We start from the raw sequence: 22,602 nt of genomic DNA, 5'->3' as shown, positions 1-22,602 counted from the left end.
AACAACTGAACTGAAATACTGACAACTTGTACTTGTTTACACAGGCAAGAAGCCATACCCAAACTCACATCTGCTCATGCTGCTGCGTTTATTATACACATTTCACTCAAGATGGAGGGAAGAAGCTGGAGGTATAGACCGCTGGCAGAACGAATGCACCCTTAATGAACACAAGGCCAGTGACTCTGTCTCCAACTTATGCCCCTCCCAAAAGAGGTGAGGGAAAGACAGTGACAGACAACTGAAGCCAAGAATGATGTTCTTATCTGCTGGTCTCCTACACAACAAATCACTCACTTCAATGGGCTCCAATTTCCTCTTATTTTTCTAACTCATGCATGATCCTAGCTGACCTAGCTGATTGAAAAATACATGTCATGAAATAGTAGATCCACAAAAATATTCTAGTTTAGGCAATTATAGGAATGTACTGGTAATGTTCTGTGTCTCTTTGGGTGAGTGGGTAAATGCGTATGTGAGTAAGTAGGTAGGTGGGTGTACATATGCATATATGCGTGCGCGCATGTGTGTGCATGTAGAATCTAAAATAAGACAATTCTTCAGAAGCAAAGAACAGACCCCAAGGATATGAGATAGAGGAAATGTAAGCTCCAACAGGGAAGTAGAATCCAGCGAGGACAGGCCAGAGGGCCACAGATGATGGTGAGTCACCAACAGCGGACACTGACTCATGGGGCAAGAAGGCTTCTCCCAAGGAGGGCCCCAAGTCCTTACCAGTCCACGCTAAAAATCTGAATTGCATTTATCACGATGTAATTCCTTAACTATTCTAGATGTGTAAAAGAAAATTCTCAATTGGGACATTCCTGCAGCAGGATTTACAACACAGCATGAATATCTGATTAAACTGTAATGGGCTTGCAGGATACAACAAGAAAACACACCATCATATGGTAAAGATCATCTCCAAAGAGGAAAAGTCACGGGCAACCTCCAAGGTTTTGGTTTTTGTTTTGTTCTTTCTTTTAGGTTTTTTAAAACAGGTTTTCTTTGTGTAGGCCTGGCTATCCCAGAAATTGCTCTGTAGACCAGGCTGCCCTGAAACGCAGAGCTCCGCACCTGCACCTGCCTTCCAAGTGCTGAGACTAAAGGTGTGCTCCACTACGCCTGACACTGGTATGGACTTTTAAAGCCAACTAAGAAATGTCTTCATGAATGACTGCTAGGATTTCTCCCATCAGTAGCCAATAGAATCACAGACAGACAAATGTGTCATTTTATCTGTAGAACTGACTACACATTTGTTATTATAAATATGACTTGTAAGAGTAAATAGAAGGCAGAGACTCCACAATAATGACTAGTGTTCACGCTATTTATCACATAAATTCACATGCATAAGCAACATTAACCATTATTATGCAATACTAAAACAGCAGAACCCTACTTCATTAAGACAAATCAAATATGGGCATAGTTTCCAGGCCTCTAAAAAGAAAAGGTAAAAATTTCACCCATTGAGTATTTTAACCCCTTTGGTTGGCACAAAGCCATCAAAAACCATGTTTTAACTTTTTGAAAAACCTAACTCTGAGGCAAAGGAGACTTCATGAACTAGTGGTTCGGATTTCAGAATTCATCGGGTCTGGGTTACAGCCTGAGAACAGGCATTTCCAGCATATCCCCCCCCCCCATGTTAATTACTTCCTTAATGCTGTGACAAAATATCTTAGGGAAGTGACTTAATGGGAAAACAGATTCATTGTGGTCCAGGGTTTAAGAGTAAACAGTCAGCATGGAGAAAGGGGCAGCAAATGAAGCAGCGACCACACCTCACCCCAGTCAAAGAGTAAGCACCAGCTCTAAGCTAGCTGCTTCTTTCTCCCCTCCCACTCCGTCACAGACCCCAGCCCATGGACAATACTGCCCACGTGCAGGGTGGACACTGCCCCCTCAGTTAATCCTTTCTGGGAACACCTCCACAGACAAGCCTACCCTTGGCCTCCCAGGTGATTCCAAACCCTATCAAGTTGACATGGAAACCAACTCTTACTACATAAGGTGAAACTGGCCCTGCCACCATGCTTAGTGGTCACCTGCTGTGGGACATACTAAAGAAGGAACACTAAGGGGTTTTCTTCCAGAGTAAAAACATTCATTTACCTTAGTCAATATTTCAGTAACATCATAAAACATTCTTTTATGGAAAAACAGTAACAGCATAGAAAAAAAATCAACTGTCAAAAACCAAAGTGCTTATAGCAAAGCTCAGAATATATTTTTTTCAGGCAGACAAGTTGCCCTGCCTGTCCTAGCACTTCCAATACGAAAAGGTGGTGCTGACACTGGTATCTGAGGCAACCTCTTAGGCACCACCCTCAGGCACTGTCCCCTGCAATTTTTTTAGCCCTCTGGTTCACACCCCTACTCTGACTTTCCAGAATCCTCAGAAACTGAGCCCTTTTTCAGGGTGGCAAGAAAACTAAAATCAGTCTGTTCAAAGGATTTACTCAAAAGAAGTAAATACAGCACAAAAGTTCTTTAAAATGCTCAGAAATGCTGCAGCCCTATTTTAAAGGTTCACAGACTCCCAAACAACTGCCACTTCAGATAAGTCTACCAAGTCCTGCAGGCCACCCAGAACATCGTAGGGATGCTGCCAGTAGGATGCTTCCCTCAGACAACATGCACAGACACAAGCTATCCGTTCCGGCCCCTTACTGTGTCCAGCCCAGCTCCCCAGTTTAGATTCCTCACATCCACAATCAGAGTTAGAAACACAAAGAGAAAAATTATCACTTAGAAACCCTATCCTGAAAAGTTCGGCACAGACGGTCTACAGGGCTGGGCATGTCCGCTCATGGAGACCAAACTTTGGGTGTAGAAACAAACAGTGGCTTCTTTTCTACAGAGCTGTTCTGTCTACTTCCCTTTCCAGTGAGTGACTGGATTTCAGCTCATAGTTCTGCTTGACACCAGTGACAACCTTCATACTGAGCACACTCTACCACTAAGCCACACCTACCCAGAAACTCAATAATGTATTTAATAGCAATGGAGGAGGATGGGGAGACTCAAACTGCCTTACTTCTTTCCCAAATAGATCCAGTTTTCCCCCAAGGAAGGTCTAGCAATTCAGCTCATCTGTGCTTAACTGGGTACCTGATGTATTTCAATTCAGCTCATCACCCACCTCTCCAGGAGACTTCCCTGAGTTCCTGTGCCTCCGTTACTGCAAAATTACTGAGTATACATGCTCTTGACCATTCCCCCCCCCACCCCAGTGGATAGCCACCTACTCAAGAGAAAGAACATGGCAGCTAGCATGGTATTTGCTGAACTAAATATGCCCCCTCCTAGCTATAGACTAGGCACATGAACACACTACTGTCAGTGTAAGCAAATGGGGGAGTTTGGCCAAGTGCTGCACTTCCAGACAGGTGCATCTACCCTCTAAAGCCCACTACTTGAAGCTTCAGCACAGCTTACAGTCTCCACAGCCACAAGCTTTGCTGCTCCCCTCCTCCTGCCAAACACACTGCATACCTTTGTCTGTTTAATTAACTAGCCATTAATTAATTAATTAAATGTTTATTTAATCACCAGCTATTCTCCAGGACCACACTGAAAGTGTCTCTAGGTATGTATCTGCTCTTATTCAAAGTTTACAGCTGTCCTGCACTCCAATGTCACAATGGTTTCTTCATAAGCTTTCAAAAGGTTTTAAAGACACAAAGGCAGCCATGATTACATCCAGTTTTCATGCTAAAAAATGAGGTGACCTCAGAAGATCAGAGGATCACTTAATGTTAGTGTGGATAAATGGCACACACCTTTCCACTTTTATTAATTTCACTGCTGTACTCTATGGTCACTCTGGGGACTTCTACTTCTAAAGATGTGTTAAATGCCAGTAAGAGTATCAGCTCTCTGCACATGATGGCACATGCCTACACCCCACTCAGGAGGCAAAAGCAGGGTAACTACAAGCTTGTGAACAACCTAGGCTACACAGAAAACCTTCCTTATCCCCATAAAATGAAAAATTATAAATTCTGGTCAAGGGGAAAAGATGAAAACCCTACAGACTGGAAGTGACTTGGAAATTTGCCACCAATTGTCATTTATTTGAAGGATGCTACAGAGAGACCAGCTGAGAAAGACACAGAGGAAGAATCCAAATTGGAAGTGTTTTCTGGAATGAATGCATTTTGTTCTTATCATTGTTATCCTGGCGTATGGCCTGAGGTGTTTGTACTTCAAATGTATGTATTTGTACATGAGATGGCTCAATGCTAGGCTTCCCATCAAAGCGACAGCAGGGCAACTAGGAATTTGGGAGTAACAGGATCTGATGGCACACTGGGTGCTGAGAACAAATTTAACACTGTATTCTTGAAATGCTTTCAATTTCCTAAACTAAACTGGATTGTCTTGTTCACATCTTTGGGTGCCTGTGGCTATTTCCACTACTTCCTGTCCAGCAGGTATTTCTGTTCCCACAAGTCAATTTTGTGGGTTTTGGTGGGTTTGCTTTGGTTTTTCAAGACAGGGTTTTTCTCTGTATAACTCTGGCTGCCCTGGAACCTGCTTTGTAGGCCAGGCTGGCTTCAAACTCACAGAGATCCACCTGCCTCTGTCTCACAAGTGCTGGGATTAAAGGTGTGTGCCACCACTGCCCAGCCCACATGTCAGTTTTAACATGCTGTACCATTCTTCTCTCTGGTGTTCAAAGCCTTCCACAGACACAATCCTATTCTCACATCTGCCCTGCCCCAGGAACCCAACCATCTTACACTCATCTTACCTCAGAGAGAGACACTGTCAGCTGCCACCACAGCTGAGATTAAATCAGTGGTCAGCTAACAGCATCTCTATGAACCGGTATCTATAGCAGAGTCTAGGACCACATTCCAGTTCCCTAACCTCATCAAATCACTCCATGAAACCCAATACAGAAGCAAACCATCAAGGCAGGAAGTGGTCACACTATAAGTCTAAACCCCAACCCCACTCAACCTAGATCCCCTTCCTGCACATGGCAGGCCTGTAACAGCCCTTTACCAAAAAGGCCCTCAGCATTAAAGCACTACCTCTCTGCCCAGCTCACCCACAGCTCCTTACCCATCTCTGTTCTGAACTGCAGAACTCTTCACCACCTGATGCTGGAGATGTCTACTCATCACCTCCCTTGCCAGCACATAAAAGTGTGGATGCAGTGGCCTTGCAATGTTTGCTACCAAGTCCTCAGATTCCAACCAATAAAAAAAAAAAAAAGATAAATAAATACTGCTCACACTCACATGCTCAGGATGCCAGAGAAGAATGACTAAATGTCAAAGAACACACACACACACACACACACACACACGCACGCACGCACGCACGCACGCACGCACGCACGCCTGCCTCTTATGTAATATAAACCAAAGCATTCCATCCAGCCTATTCCCCCATGCCTTCAGTTCACACAGTGTAGAAAGGTGATATTGTGGCACTATTTTGATCTACTGTCATATTTAGTCTTTACCAAACAGCTGAGAAATGAGTGACTAACATTGTAGAAACACTAACTGAACCTATCAGAGTGTGCCAGGAAAAGCCTATGAGATCACACTATCTTCACTTGCAGGACATGAAATTCTGGGTGTGTTGTGTGTATATGTGTGTACACAACTATTTGCAGATACATGTGTTTACAGATATAGGTGTGTACATGGACCAAAGGCCAACAGGAGGTGACTTTTTCAACTATTTCCCTGCCTTCAGTTTTGAGGGCAGGTCTCATTGAACCTGCAGCTCATCAATTCAGTCTCTTTAGCTGGCAGGCTCTGGAATCCTCCTCTCTCCACCTCTCTTGATCACATGTGCACACTGCTGTAGCCCCATCTTCCTACATGAGGCGAGAATCCTAACCTGAATCACTACACTTGTGTGGCATGAACTTTACCAAATGAGGCATCTTTCCAGCTCCATCCATGGACTGTTTGTTTGCTTGGTTTTGGTTTTTTAAAAAGAAAAGGTTTCTCTGTGTAGCCCTGGCTGAGCTGGAACTTTCTCTGTAGACCAGGCTGGCCTTGAACTCACAAATCCACCTTTCTATGCTTCCCAAGTGCTAGGATTAAAGATATAAGCTACCACTGGCCCACCCTCTGTGGAATTTTTAACATATAGAAAATACCTAAGTATGTAGGGCATGGTGCAAATGATGAGATTTCAGAAAATATGTCTGTGTTACTCTTAAGATCAAAATTAATTTCATCCTTTGGTTTTTGCTCCTAATGCAAATATACCTGACCAAGAAAAATCCACTAGCTACAACCTGGGAAATTAAAGCATGTAGGCCTGAGCTACATGGTAAGTTGGGAAGCTCAGGACTTTATCTCCTACTTCACCATGTGATCTTGGGAAGACCATGTGCCTCCACGGAGTGGAGTAACTATCTTCTTTACAGAGTTGGCATGATATCCAAAAGACCCAAAATGAAGTAAATAGCTAAGAGTGGCATGGGCACACAGTCACAGCTGACCATTTTAGTTACTATTTTCAGTACCAGCATCGCACTGCATCTGAACCCACTTGCATGCCAGTGTAAGTCTGGGCAGTGTTTATTCTGAAGAACCAAAAACAGTATTTTATTTTATTATTTTGTGGGGGGCCATTGAACCCAGGGTCTTCTGCAAGTTGTAATAATGTTAAAGGGGGGATGGTACGCAGTGAGAACAGTATGGGGAAAGTTGGTAGGCATACTATGAGTCTTCGTTTAATTGGAAAAGACACACAAATTTACAGTTATAATCCCTTCTCCCAAAACATCGTTGCTGAGTTCCCAGGGTAGTCAGAAAAGCACCAGGTACTCGGACAGTGCACGCTAGCTAGAGAAGTTCTCATTAGAATCGGGATCGCATCATCCCTGAGACATCCAGGTCCAAGCTATGTCACCCTCATGAACTAGAAGTCCACAGAGCTATGGTTCAAAATCCTTCCGTTCCTTCTACCTCCAACTACACACTCTGTTTATCCTCTGCATGGCATCCATGTAAACCAAAGGCTCTGCTAACAAAAGGCAAACCAGCACCTAGCCTTCTAGGTTACAGATGCCTAGAGGTCCAGAACCTCACCCAAGAACTGATCACTGTCAGAACCACCATGGACCCAGAAACCAGAGCTGAGAAAACCTCATCTATAGCTCCTCCCATTCAAAATACTAAATGTATCAAAACTTCTGTCCAGCACAGCTGCACAGCCCAGACTGAACCCTCCTGGAAGTTGTTAATCAATATATCTATATCCCTGATACTCACCATGATCTCTCTTTGTTCTTCCAGATTCTTCAGAAAGTTGGAAAACTCCCGTAAGGAAGCATCTGTAAGGAGAAAGGCATGAGTCTGTGTTGGGCGTGGCAGGGGAAGCAAACTGGCCCTTCCACCTTCCTTACCTATGCATCGCTCGTCATCAGTCTCTGCATCCCCAATAAATTCAAACTTGAAGTCTCTCAGTGAATGGGCAAACTTTCGCTGGGCTGCGGAAAGACCTAAAAGAAAGACACCACAGTGAGCAGGGTCCTTGCTTTAAAGCCAAGGACTACCACACAATGCATTTCTGTTAGGATTGATAAGGCAAGTGAACCGTGCTCCACTCAGTAAGAGAAAAGGCACAGGCACAGGTCACCTCTGTCTTTCTCCCACCACCTAGTACCAGTGAATCCACCATACCCCACCCCTGCCCATTTTCCCAGAGCTGATCATTGCACACCTCTCTCCTCCTCAATCAGGGCAGAATTTATTCTGCAGTTCCAAGGTAATTAGCATCCATCTGACAGCATTTCTTTAGGTCACAGAAGATCTGGACAGCTAGCTGAGTCCTCTGAACTGATACTACCACCCCTACCAACAACAACAACACCCCACCCCACCACCAATACACCCCACCACCCCTACCTACAACAACAAAACCCCCACCAATAACATCATCATCAAAAAAAAAAAAAAAAAAAAAAAAAAAGAGGGAAGAAGGAAATGCGCACTAGCCCAAGGGAACCAGAAGATTCCAAATAAAAATATTCAATGAAAATAGCACTACAGAGGTAAGTTAAAGACTCATACTGAATGGTCACAGTTAAAGGGTTAGTGTAATAACAGTGAAGCTAAATCTCCAAAGAACTATAAGATATTGTCATCTCCTTTTTTCATTACAGGCTACTAGGACCAGGGAGGTTTCACATGTGAAATCAGCCAACTGAAGTATGGTGCTCAGTGGTAGCACATGTGTGTAGCATGCACACTGCTGTGGCATGATTACTCACATAAGAAAAGCTGACTAATACTAATAATGCTGATTAAGCTAAAACTCTAAAGCAGACTGAAATAAGCACACAACCACAAAATAAAAATAACTGCCATAAAAACTGAACTTCTCTTTTTAAATTGGGCAAAACATGCATATCACAAGAGGAAGTGAAAGAGATTAAAGGGAGCTGCAGCCACATGAAAAGGCACTGAACTCCAGTGGTCAGAAATCTAAAAACAAAAGCCTTGACATAGCTGAACCTCCTAACTGCCAAAAGTAGAGGAAGAAACAAACCTCTCACTGGCATAATTGAGATAATTATTTTGGTAGTTTGGCAATTTCAGGTAAATTTGATGAAGTCCTACAACTCAGAAATTTTGGTAAATTTCCTAGATGAACCTCTTACACATGGATATTTGCAGATGTGCAACCAAAAACTCCCAGCAAGACTTACCCTGTAAAATGAGTTTGGAGTATCTGCTAACAGCCCCAAAAACAAAAACATCCTATGTAGCCATACAGTGTGAGGTATAGAAAATGAAACACAGGGGTAACTTTTCAGAGAGAAAGAAGAAAGCACTAACTTTAAAGCAGGTATGATAGAGGGTTCTCTTCTACTTCATGTCATGCACTTATTTTAAATATTGGGGGACCACCGTGTCACTTTTAACAATTCTGTCGTTCATTTATCAAACATGTGATCTGTCAGAACACAGTGACCCAGATATGGTGGCCCATGGCTATGACTCCAGCACTTGGGAGATGGGAACAAGAGAACTGCAATGAGTTCCTGGCCACTGGAACCATCTCATAACCCCATCCCAACCCAACAAAGAAGAGCAGCATGCAAGTGGGTCGTATGTGTATGTATACACTTAAGTTGTTGAAAGTGCTCCTCTCAATCACAGCATGCATATATGAGTGTATATGAAGCTGTGTCCTCAAACCCAGGTCACCACCAGAAGAGCAAAGAGAAGGCTTCCATCTAAAGACAGTAATGCTGGGTGTACAGAATTCAACGCTCTAGAATGGTACTTTTTAAATAACAGTTCTACAACATTAATTTTCTAATTCTTCATGTTATTTGCATAGCTAATCTGACATCTCTCCTCCCACATGTAATTCTGTACTTGTGCTAAGCATTCAGGCTTTTCTTTTAACATACTCATTTTCCATTTTGGTTGATCTCCTTCTAGCATCAAAAGTTCATATTTGTAACATTTAAACATTTGGCCACATCAAAATACACTTCTTTTAATAATTACAAATGTAACTGCTTTTCCATTGCTTAGTACCTTTTAGCTTTTCCTTTTTCTGTTTGAGGTGAAGAAGGAAGCCAAGGCTTGTGCACACCCCGCCCTCCATATACTGAGGACATTTAAATTTATGAATTTTTTCAAACCATTCCCAATTTCAGATATATGATGCTTTTCAAAACAACAAAAATTGCTTTCAGTTTAGTAAATGTCATGAAGCCCATTAAAAGCTTTTTTCTTTCTATGAGCATCACATGTGAAACTCAACAGTTTCTTCTGATTAGATGCAAAGAGCAGATCCGCTCCTCTACTAGGGAGGCTGCTGGAAGAAAGTTTCCTTTACTGACACAGGCTAAGGGCAGACTTCCATATTACTTCATTTATTTCTTATAATGAGTTGGCAGACTGGTAGAGTCACAGATAGATTGTAACCTAACCACACCTAACCATCTTCGGCCTGCCCAAAATATCACAGACCTCCCTGACACCTTCTATTGTTCAAGGCAGTTCCCATTACTCCCAGGTGCTCTGATGGCTCACTCCTGGCACAGTGGCACTACTGACAGTGGGGTGTTGGTATCAGTCATGCCCTGCGATGTTGCTGAATGTGTGTATTTGGTTTAAAAGGTCAAGATGTCCTGTAGCAAGGGTGACAATGTTGAATTCCTCTTTTGTAATTTGAGTATCTTGCTTCTTTTGCTTGCCTAATGACTAAGACTTCAAGCAATAAAAGTGGTGAAAGCAGACACTATGACTTGTGGCAGACCATTTCCTGAGTACAATGACAGCTGTGACCTGTTATCTGTATTGTGTTAAGAGACATTCCTTCTATATCTAATAGCTAACATTGGTTTTTCATAATGAATGAACGCTGACTTTAACCAAGCACTTTCTCATATATATTTAATATATATATGTGTATATATATATATATATATATATATATATATATTGTTCTTCACTGTATTGACTTAACATACATATTAATTTCCATATGCTGGATCACGCCTGTGATGAATTCCACTTGATCATAGTGCTTATCTTTATAATATGCTGTAGGCTGGGACTGAAAGTGTTTTGTTGAAATCTGGGCATCTAGGTTCAAAGATACTACCCTATACTTTATTCTTTCTTGAATCTTATTTGAATCGTTTGTGTTTTCATGTAAACATGTGTGAATGCAGGTGCACGTGTGCAGTCAGAGCTCAGCTCTTGGTGTCCGTTCTCTCCTGCTACCTTTCGGGATGCAAGGATCAAACTCTGGTCATCAGGGCTGTGTACACTGAGCCATCTCTCTCACTGCCCACTCTGCTTGTGTGCTGGCCTGGTTTTGACATTAGAGTAATGCTGGTCCTGTGGGATACACTGAGAAGAAGTCCTTCCGGGGATAACTAAAGTGGTCTTTACTGTTCTGTGTCTAACAGAGATCAGCAGGGAAACTGCCTTGTCCTGGGCTTCCCATTAATTCATTTGATTTTAGAAGCAGATCTCACATTCACAGTCCTTCAGTCTAAAACTCACAGTGATCCTCCTGCCTCCTGCCTCAACTTCCCATGAGTGGGACAGCAGGAATGAGTCACCACAGTGAGCTCCTGGCATTCACTCTGATGGGTAGCTTCTAATTGCTGACTCTTATGCTGCCTACCGATCTGTTCATGGGTCTTCTATTTCCTGGTGCTAACTGTGTCTGTCAGGTTTCATCCTTCATGATTTCACCTTGGAAAATGTGTGTCCAGGGATGTTATGGTTCTCTCTCATTATCACACTTGTTGATATGCATTTGTTGTACGCAACTACTAAGAAATCCTTTACAGCCTCAGCTTACAATTTTGGTTTGGAAAGACCCCAGAACCCCCATCCCCACCCCTTCTGGCACAATGGCCTCTGCATGCTTGGTGACTTTCTAAGTGAGAAAAGTGACATGTTACAGCATAGCCTTTAGTTAAAACCATGAAATAACAGTCAGATTCCGGTTGAGGTTGGTGTGATGCCTCTGATTAGGCTCTTTTAGGCAACACTGAAGTTGCAAGATGATTGTGGGGTGATTGACTACCTAGTTAGGGTTTCTGTTGCTGTGGTAAAACACTGACCAGAGACAACTTGGGGAAGAAAGGCTCTACAGGTGATCATGGAGAAAAGCCAGGGCAGGAGCACAAGGTGGGAACCAAGGCAGAACTGGAGCAGCGGCAGTGGGGGGGGGGGGTGTCACTGTTTACTAACCTGCCTGTTCAGAGGACCCAGGGGTGGGGCTGCCTATAGGGTGCAGACACCCCCTTGGCAATGAACAATCAAGGAATGACCCGCAGACATGCCACCAGCCAAGATGATGGAGGAAATTCCGCCAACTAAGGTTCTCAATTGCCAGTTTGACTCAACCTAGACCTGACTAGCACATACCCCTAAATCTCCCACAGCTTTCACTCTCAACATCTGAAGTACCAGTGAGATTCTATAACTATGGCATGTTCTATCCTAAACTTGAAAAGGAAATGAACAATGAGGATAGCGTGCTATTTTCAGTGTGCTGGCTAGTTTATGTCAAGTTGGCTCAGGGTACCTTCATCTGAGAGGAGGGAGGGAGCCTCAGCTGAGAAACTGCCTCCATAAAATCATGCTGCAGGAGAGCCTGTAGGGCGTTTTCATAATTACCAAGGGGGTGGGAAGGACTCCAAGCCCATATGGGTGGGGCCATTCCTGAGCTGGCTGTCCTGGGTTCTGTAAGAAGGCAGGCTGAGCAAGCCATAGGGGAGCAAGCCTATAAGCATCAGCTCCTGCCTCCAGGCTCCTGCCCTACTTGAGTTCCTGTCCTGATTTCCTCTGATGATGAACAGTGATATGGAAGTGTAAACCTAATAAGCCTTTCCCTCCCCAACTTGCTTTGGCTGTGGTGTTTCATCACAGGAATAGGAACCATCACTAGGACACTCAGTTAAATGCATAAATTTTACAAATCACATTGGGGTCCAAGACCCTTTGTTAACTAGAGATACTGCACCTAGAAGCTTGCGTTCCTTGGCATACAAAGACCTAAACAACCAAACCATCCACTGTGTAACAGTCTGCCAAGGAAATGGCTGCCCATCACACACATTCAAGCCCAAGCCCAAGTCACCGATGTTCTGTTTACAGAGCAGTGTGCAGATTCCAAGAACTCTGTGTTTTCATGCCAGATTCTTGCCATGAGAATAATGCTGATGTTAGTTAATCCACATAACCTGAAGTGAAACAAAATCCCTCTAGGACTGGGAGTTGGTCCCAAGCTTTCTTTCATGTGTTCCCATATGACAACACCAGCAGCACTACTACACATTAAGAGTAGTGGAACTTCTTTCTACAAGTCAAAAAACAAAGTAAATAACTCACCTTGCAAGTTTAAAAAAAAAAAAAAAATAGTGCAAACATCCCTGTGAGTCCACAATGCATTTCTGAGCTAGTCTAAGCCTGAAGGCCACATCAGAAGCTGGGCTGAGAGCAGCTCAAGGACCAACAATATCTGGTACTGTTGAGTTAAAAGTGTTCCTGGACTTAACTCCCCAAGTCTGGGCAGTGTGGGTGGTCTAAATTAACTTCTTATTCCTAGAATAAACAGTATCTGAAGTCACTGGAATGATTAAAAACGACACACTGGTGAGGTAAAGGGGCATCAAGCTGAACCTAAAAGAGAACATTTGTCCCAAGACAAATACATATACCTGGAGGAGAAGACTCAAAACCTAACATATCGCTTAACAATCAAATACAAAATACTCTACTGGCTATAAAAACTCTCTGGATGTCCCATTATAAACTTTACACTCAATAGCACCATCCCATCTTCCCTAAGCACATGCAGTTCAGATGCACTGTTCACATTCCACAGCAATAAGGATCAACTGTAGCTAGGTGCAGAATACAGAGTCCCTGCCACAATCAACTGCTGCATGGGAAAGGGGTGTTGGCAATGTCCACTGCCTTTCCAACTGCCAGACACAGGTTCTTCTGTTAAATAAAATCTTACAGTAAACACAGGCATGTTCGAGTGCATGCACACACATGCACAAAGATTTATGTGCAGGTAGCACATTTCCTATAGCTGCTACTACAAAAGTGACCACAAATATAGTGGCTTTGTTCCCATTAGGTTTGTGGAGGTCATAAATCTGTGCTCTAACAACTGGAGTTATGTCAATGGTTTTGAGGGCTAAAATCAAAGTAAACGCTGAAGGTGGCAGGGTCCCAGCTTCTAGAGGATGCCCACATTCTTTAGTTCATGAACCACAGCCCTTCTGTAACCTTATAGGACCCATCAGAACTATATTTGTCCCAAGGCAAATCCCGGATCATCTTCCCTTTCTCAAGTCCAGACCTAATTTAAGAGATTTGGGGTGGGAGCTTGATCTTAGAGGCAATATAATGTAGTGAAACTATTTTATCCATAAGAGAGAAATCAAAGGCAGCAAACTGGAGGTGGTGTGGCTTATACAGGAAAAGGCATCTGACCACTCCAGATGTACTGGTCTAACATCGCTTGTGCATCAGAGGGTAAGGTATCTGGGGCAAGACACAGCTTTGCCATTTACAGTTACCATTTTTTTTTTTTTTTTAAAGGGGTCAAGGTTGACACAGGGTTTCTCTGTGTAGTCCTGGCTGTCCAGGAACTCACTGTGTAGATCCTGCTGGCCTTGAACTCACAGAGATCCTCCTACCTCTGCTTCCTGGGTACTGGATTGAAGGTGTGTGCCACCATGCACAACCCAGATTTGCCTTTTACAAATTGGAAGTAACTAGAATGCCAAAAGTGACAAAATAGTTTGCATCACACACTCTGGTGATCAAAAAGCACAACCAAAAAGAAAGTGTGGCTAGTGGAGTTTCTCCTTTGCCCCCACCCCCTATGGGGCAGTGATGCCCACTTCAAAGAGGCCTTCTTCCTTGATCAAGCCCCGCTGAAAACAGTCACACAGGCATATCCGTTGCTGCATTCTACTAATCTCCTGAGCACATCTCCATCCTTTCAAATTGATAATGAGAATTAACAATCACATTGAGAACATTTTAACACTTACAATCAGCTAGAAATATATTTCAGACAGTGCTCCCAAATGGCCGGAGTATAATAACTGCTGGATATTTATTTTGCATTTGCTCTGGACCACTCAAGTGTATAAGACATGTAAGTGACTTGCACATGTTAGTTCATTTGGCCCTCACCATACTCAAGTTCACATTTCATTTTACAAAGCAGCACAGGAGGGCACAGACAAGGAAATACTGTTCCAATATTATCCACCATATTCCATCCACCTCAGCATAAACAATCAACCTCAAGACCCTTTCATTACAATGTCATTTTATAAAATGTATGTGACTATTCCAAATATCTTCAACATCTGGAAACCAAGAAGAGAGGTGTAAAGTACAATAGCAAAAAGAAAGAAACATTTTCCAGGAGTCACTGAGGCTGAAGCCAGCAGGAAGAAAGAAGGGAACAGAGCAAGTGTGGCAATGTGAGGACAGTGAAGAATGCTGGTGACACAGTGAGGTCTGTGCCGGCTTCCTCCGGGGCAAGGTCAGCACAAGGTCACAGACAGCAGCAGCACGACCCATGGCAGCCTGGAGCCCACTGACATGGTGATGGCAATCCTGAAAATTAACTCTGCTGGAAGAGGAAGTACTTGCCAAATAAATAAGATGCCAAGTAAAAGCAACCCAAGCATGAAAAAAGGCTATGGACATTAAAACATGGTAGAAAGGGAGCCTAGAGCCCCACAATCCTAGCCAGGGATCTTTTATATCCTCTTTTTATATATTCTTCATTTACAGTCACTCCACACTAAGTATACTTTTGTCCTAAGAAAAAAATGACAAGGATGTGGGGAGGGAGGGAGGGAGGGAGGGAGGGAGGGAGGGAGGGAGGGAGGGAGGGAGGGAGGGAGGGCATACACAGACAGATGCCAACTGACCATCAGGAGAGAGAACTGCAGCATGTTGCTGCACCACCCTGCAGCTGAGATTGACTTTAAGTTACTTTATTGCCATGTGCCTCGTTTAGACCAAATTCTCTAAGGAGTAGGGACTCCATTACACAGTGACATCATACCTGCTATAGTGTTACTGAAGGAATGGCCAGTAATTCCAACACAAAACTAACTTGACAAGACAGAAAAAACAAGTAAATTCCTCGGGAAGACACTGAAGAAGGCCCGGGCCCACCACTTCTCAGCCAGACTTAAGAGAAGATATAAGAGTTACAGTTAGGAGATGTTGAAACCAACAGCAAAAGATAATGTAGACTGCAAGAACTTAAGAGAACACTGATGGTGAAGACTAGAGCTGACTAAGCACCACAGGAAAGTATAGATGGAGATAGTGTTGGTATCCTGGCTTCTCCCGCTGCCCAGATCCTGACAACCTGGTCCTGTCCCTGCTCCCTACTCCTCTCCTTCTCCCACCCCGTGGTTTCTCCTCAGCACCCACTGTCACTCTGCACCAGTCCTCTCCTGGGTCTGCACCTTCTCCTTAGGGAACCTTCCCTGGTTGTGGGGCCTCTCTAAACCTCAGGATAGCTCTTCCCAAGGAGACCTTCCCTCGCCCCAAGATCTGTCTTTGACAGGTGACTGCTCCTCACTGACAGCTCAAAGGCTGTCAAAGGTTTTATAAAAACAAAGACAAAATCTGTCATGCAAGATGACCCCAGGAAGACCCCAAAAATTAACGTCTGAGTTCCTTTCTCAATAAGCAAGTCCTTGAAGAACAGGCCTAATTAGGAGCAATGGCACAGATGCACACAGGATGGCTTTGCACAAACACACTCACCATACACCACGAACACAGGCACAAGACACAAAGTTGAGACAACTGGTTGCACCTTTTAGTTAATTCTTTACCGGATTCTAGATCTAGAGGTCAATGATGATTGACAATAGGGGAAGAATGAAGTAAGCTGGACCAATAACCTGAGGGGCCTCTCCATGCCCATAAAAAGGTATACAATACAGTATGTATAGAAGACACTCTGGGGGTTAGCAGGTGTCTAAACTCTGACACCTCATGCATGCTTTACACAAGTAAGGCATGAAGTAACTTGGCTTAGAACACAGCACAGTGACAGAGGGCAGGTTCTGGTTCATCCCATGCTAAGTCATATGCCCAGGCACACACCTCTGAGTACATGATAAACTTTTCAATCTTACATTTCTTCATTGACAACATGAAGAAAAAGACAGAGCTTCTAAAACAACTTGTAGGGAAGCAAAATAATGAATCAATGATTACTGAATTAACCTGTCAAGGTAACAGAGAATGACAGGGGAAAGAAAAGAAAATAGGAAGTAAAGACAGGAGGACAGATAAGGGAACTGCATGGTAGCCGTTTCCTAACAGCAGATTGGACAGCAATTCAGCAAGAAGCTGCAGAAGTCATGGCCAGAGAGTTTAACTGTCAATTACCTGCAGAAAGGAAAGCAACGTGAAACACCAAACAACATTTTAAGGGAGAACAGAGAGAGGGAAACAATGAAGGGGACATACAAACAGACAGTAGCAGAAGCAACGTCGGGCATGGAGTTTATGACAGCTCATGATGCCTTAATTAAAAAGTAATAATTAAGTCAGGTGTGTGGCCCACACCTTTCAGAGGTAGGCAGATCTCTGTGAGTTCGAAGCCAGCCTGGTCTATAGCCCAGGACAGTTGGCAGTTACACAGAGAAACCCTGTCTTAAAAAACAAACAATAATAACAACAACAGTCCCATAAATAAGAACTTAAAAGAAAACTTATAATCTTGAAAGAGAACTTATAGGGTAGAAAATATGGTGTATGTATAGACTTACTGTGTTGCTCTAAGTGCATAGACCTGGGGAACAGACTAGCACGAACTTTCTCAGGCCTATCAACAAACAACACTAGGTGAACAAGGTCTTTCACTTTAACTTCTTTTGTTTGGGTCTTTAAAGGGTTTTAGAAAAATCAACAAGGACTAATGACCAGCACCTCACCTCCACAGCTGACACACTTCCCCATCTCACCTGACTCAGAGCAGGTACCTGGAGCCTTCAACAGCTGTTAACTGAGCTGGCATGAAAGTGAGAGGCAGATATAAAAAACCAACAATTCAACAAAAGCACCTCAAAAAAGGTAAGGTTTACAATAAATATGCATTAGCATTGTGGTAAATTACATAAATACTGATGTAAAACTGAATTTTATGTGTATGTAAGAAGTTGGATCCCACAGAGAATCTAAAAAGGAAAAGAATGGTAGGGGCTGACAGCATACCACTCGGTAATACAGGGCATGGGGCCATGACTTTGATCCCCAGCATCCAAAAGTAAAAAATAAGCATATCAGTTTTTAAAAGGAAATGAAAAACAACTAACTGCTTAACTTCTGCACCTCTCCAACTGTGACACAGAAAAGGTAACTTGGGGAAGTGTTTGGAGAGGCAGCCAGTCTGTGTCTACGATGTGCACAAATACTGCCTTGAAAAGCCCCACATGATGCTCCCACAAGTCATTTTGTCTGGGTGGTGTCACCACCTTAATTACAGTGTTGACTTTCTTTGAAGTAGAATAAGAATGGTGATGACAGCAGTGATACACAGCTTTCTTTCTCAAGAAGGAGTATTTTATAAGGTCATTCAGAAACTCTGTTATTTTAGATTTTATCAAAAGTGATTAAGGTTGCATCAAATATACAGTACATATTACATCTCTGTCAGAGTTAAACTGGGTCCTTTCCTTATTTTGACAGGTTTGCACTTGTGCAAATTCTCTGCTATGTTAAATGTTCTAAAAGCCCAGAACATGGCTTCAAGAACTCTACAAACAAATACATACACACATAAATAAGCTCTGGGTTCTGCTTAAGTACCACAAAACCTTGAGTCTAATCACTTAGCCTGACTAATTGCCAAGATTCCTTACCCAGAAGACAAGTAAGATTGCATAAATACAGAAAAATAAGTTCTAAATGTTCCTGATAATTTTGCAATTGCTTTCAAAAATCCAGCATTTGATGGGGTTAGAGAGATGGTTCCAGAGTTAAGAATGCTTGTTCTGTAATCATAAGAAACTGAGTTCAGGCCCATGTAACAAGTTGAGCATGGCCACAAATACCTGCAGAACCAAATTCAGGGTTCCATCGACAGCAGAGGGACCAGTGGCCTCCCATCTAGTTGAGACACATACAGTTCTCTGCCTTGAAAAAACAGGAGAGTGACTGACATAGCAGCACACCCTGTGCACTCTTCTGGCCTTGCAAGGCAGGCAGGCTCTCTGGCTCTCTGGCTCTCTGGTGCTCACTCTCTCTCCCTCCTCCCTCCAACATTTAGGACTGAACAATAAAGAGCAAGATGGCACATACACTTTCTTTTCTTAAACCCCCCACCCCACCCTGCCTCCAGCACTATAAACCCTGGGAAACGATCCACCACAAAGGAGACTTCTGAAAGGCTGTAAAAACACAACTGTGTGTTCCAGAGCTGTAGTCACAGAGAGCATAGCATGGCAAGCCTGTCCAGGTCTACCATTTCCCACCCTAATAGCAGGAGGAGATCCAAGGCAGGTTTACTGCTAGCTGTATCAATCTCAAGCTCCCCTGGCAGCATCAGACCAAATTCTACACCATCCAAAGTGGATGGATCTGAAGCCCCACAAACCATAAGCAAGTCAGGGTCAAGGTGTGTGCAATGGACCAGGCAGACCTAAGAAGCTGGTGGAGCCACAATAAGTAGCTTCGCCTAGCAAACCTCCTTGGTACCACAGGCCTAACTGAAACGCCTTTCTTTGGCCCAGAAATAGGAGGACAACTACGGGATGCACTAGAGATCCTTTATCACCTCCACAATGATTCACAACCCCTAGGCCTCTCCAGGCAAGGGATCTTGCCACAACAGGGAAGTCCCTGAGTCCCCACAGTAGCTTCATTGTCCAGTGTAGAGAAATTCCCTCGGCCCTCGCATCCAGCCCAGCAGGAAGCAATGAGACCAGAGGCCCAGGAACAGCTGTCAGTCAGAATAAAGTATGTGTGAAAAATCTCCCTCAGAATTGAACCACCATGGGTGACACCATCCACAAATCGGAATCTGTGAAGTAAAGTAAACTGGCGATTGCCTGCTATAACTCAAGATTTGCATGGCACCCAGGATATCTTAACAGGCAGTATGTCCAAGGTATAACTGAAAAGCAATCATCAGAAGAACCAGTAAAAACATCACTGGAAGGAGAAAGCCAATCAGCAGACACTAGCTCTGGAGCAAATCAAGTCTAAAATAGTGTAAAGAAGCCACCACAGTATGGCTTCAACAATCAAATATATGAAGTTTGTTGTAGTAAGTAGGAAAATTTAAATTATATACATATACAATACACATATATATCAGCAACGAAGCCGAAGAGACTCACAAGGGCCTCAGAGGCCAAACATACTGATCTTGCAGAGGGTCTGAGTTTCTATGAGCTGAAAGAAGTGATGAATATAAATTCCAAATGCAGCAAAGCTATCTTTTGAGAGCACTGGAGGTTCTCAGAAGAGGGAAAACTAAAAATGTTGCTACCACAATTAGAAAAAAAATTCACATTTCAATATAATTTTCCACAAAGATGACCTCTTTCTAAATTGGCGTGACACATACAAAATGCTTAAACTGGCTCTGACTATAAACAACACAAAATAGAGTTGTCTAAGGGTTGGTCCCTCATGAAAAAAGCACAAAGGGAAAAATACTGGTGCACATGTGTGTGTGCATGCACACACTCACTCATTCATAAAAATGAAGCCATTGTCCCCAGGCTTTGGGGAGAGACAGCAGGTTCTTGCTGGGAAATTCATAAATGTCAGAGACTTCACAGGTGATTGTTGCTTTGTGGCTCCAAAGATGAGAGTGCCGTGACGTCTCAGTCTCCTTTCCATTACTGTGATAAAGCCCATGCCCAAAAGCAAGTGGGGAGAAAGGGGCCTATTCCACTGGCAGCTGTAGTCAATCACAGGAGAAATCAGGAAAACTCCAGGCAGGAGCTGAGGAATACACTGATGCGGAGACAAGGAAAACAGCTGCTTACTGACTTGTTCCTCCCGCTTGCTCATTCTGCCCCATCCACCTCACTAACCAACTGGCAAAAACTAGCATGGCCAACAGTGGCTGGACTCTCCCACAGCAGCCAAAAAAAAAAAAAAAAAAAAAAAAAAAAAATGCCCTACAGATTTGCCTACCAGCCAACCTAATGGATGAATTTTCTCAACTGAAGTCCCCTCTTCCTGGATGACCCAGGCTTGTGTCGGGTTGATTAAAAAAGAAAAATCTAATCAGGACATATGACAAACTGGAAACTCCTGGGGAATGCAGAGTAAAGGGGATAATGGAAGAAGGTCTTTCTTTGTTTGTTTGTTTGTTTGTTTGTTTTTAAGATAGAGTTTGTCTGTGTGGCTTTCGCTGTCCTGGAACTCACTGTGTAGATTAGGATGGCCTCAAACTCACAGAGATCAACCTGACTCCCTAGTGCTGTGATTAAAGGAGCATACCATTTGCCCAGCCTGCCAAATTTTAAAAACAAAAGACGGACGCACACACACACTCTGTTTTAGTAACTTTAGTGACACCATACAAAAATCACACAAACAGAAGACTGAGAGTCCAGAAGAGCAGGACTCTCATCCTGTCCATCTCAGTTAAGCAACTTAGAATCACACCACGTGCCTGGCTGCAGGATCAATGCTTCAAATACAAAGACTTCCATCACTGGCCATTCCCCACACAAGAGAAGGTAAAGAAGGAAAAGGAAGGGAAAACAAAGCAAATGACATCCTAAGGACATTTCGAAGCTCAATCCTGTAAGAGAGACACCACACAGCAAAAGCAGAGAAACAAGAATAAGGTTTGCAAACTTGAAGCCATAAAATGATGTAACTACAATGTTAATAGTTTAAATATCTGTCTCCAAAAAGACTTGGGTAATGAAGACTTGGTCGCTAATTCAGTAATGTTCAGAACTGGCGTCTTTCATAAGTACTCTAAAATCATCAATGGATCAATACATGGGTTCATTTGTATTCTGATTGGCTTTAACATTTATTAGAAGAGGGTGTTCAGTAAAATGCAGAAGGCAACTAGAGGTGTGGCTCTGAGGAATGTTCTGTCCCCAGCCTTCTCACACTCTCCAGGCTTCCTCCCAGCCAAGGTTGTTGGTTTTTACTCTTTTGCTTTTTGCTCTTTCAGTTTTGTTTGGGTGGAGAGCACCCAGCTCCCAAATAAATCACACACAGAGGCTTATTCTTTCTTATAAATGCCCAGTCTTAGCATGGCTTGTTTCTAGCCAGCTTTTCTTAAATTATCCCTGTCTACCTTTTGCCTCTGAGTTTTTATCTTTATTCCTGTATACCTTTCTTTGCTTTTTAGTTCGTGCCTTGCTCCTTCTTCTTTTCCTCTCAGATTTCTCCTTCTATTTATTTTCTCTCCTGCTATTCCCACATATCCTTTCTCCTGCCTCACTACTGGACATTCAGCTCTTTATGAGATCAGTCGGGTGTTTTAGACAGGCAAACTAACATAGCTTCACAGAGTTAAACAAATGCAACATAAAAGAATGCAACACGTGTCTGCATCATTAAACAAATGTTCCACAGCATAAACATATGTAACACATTTAACAGTTTACAACAAGCCAGCGGCATAAGACAAGCAGCTTCCTTCACCACACATTTCACCAGGTGTCCTTGCCTCAATGCAGGCACTGAATCAAAAACACAAAGACTGAAACCCTGAGCCAAAATAAATGTATCTCCCTTCTAATTATCTCTCCTGGGATTTTTGTGATGGAACACTAGCCCATCCTAGGAAATAGGAGCTGACATGGTGAGGGGCATTTAGCCTTCAATGATTTTTTTTTTTAATGGTCAAACATAAACGGTGATGTGTTGAACACAACCTAACAGTCCATCAAAAGGAGTCTGCTTAAATAATTACAGTGTTACTGGATACTTTAAAGGACAGTCACATCATGCTGCCAAAAGCACCTGGTGACACTGCTAATCCATTAGTAGCTTCACACCTGTGAGCCTCCATTCCTTCACCTGTAAAATGGAGATAACAGAATACAAAGTAATAGGGGTGAATAATCTA

General features: G+C 43.1%; 1 protein-coding gene across 5 annotated transcripts in view; it reads right to left on the bottom strand.

Annotated features, from left to right (window-relative positions):
• Positions 1 to 22,602, bottom strand: part of Arhgap10 (Rho GTPase activating protein 10) — a 242,164-nt gene that overhangs the window by 164,436 nt on the left and 55,126 nt on the right. For all 5 annotated transcript variants that reach the window (XM_051205929.1, XM_051205931.1, XM_051205930.1 and 2 more), the window contains exons 2-3: positions 7,400 to 7,495; positions 7,266 to 7,327 (exon numbers count right to left, since the gene is read on the bottom strand). In XM_051205929.1, the coding sequence (XP_051061886.1) occupies positions 7,266 to 7,327; positions 7,400 to 7,495 (158 nt within the window). The remainder of the gene's footprint in view (positions 1 to 7,265; positions 7,328 to 7,399; positions 7,496 to 22,602) is intronic.

Source organism: Phodopus roborovskii, unplaced genomic scaffold, assembly GCF_943737965.1.
Source record: "Phodopus roborovskii unplaced genomic scaffold, PHOROB, whole genome shotgun sequence".
Classification (NCBI taxonomy): Eukaryota; Metazoa; Chordata; class Mammalia; order Rodentia; family Cricetidae; genus Phodopus; species Phodopus roborovskii.
Note: the sequence above shows the minus strand (reverse complement) of the source record. Positions and strands in the feature narration are given on the sequence as shown.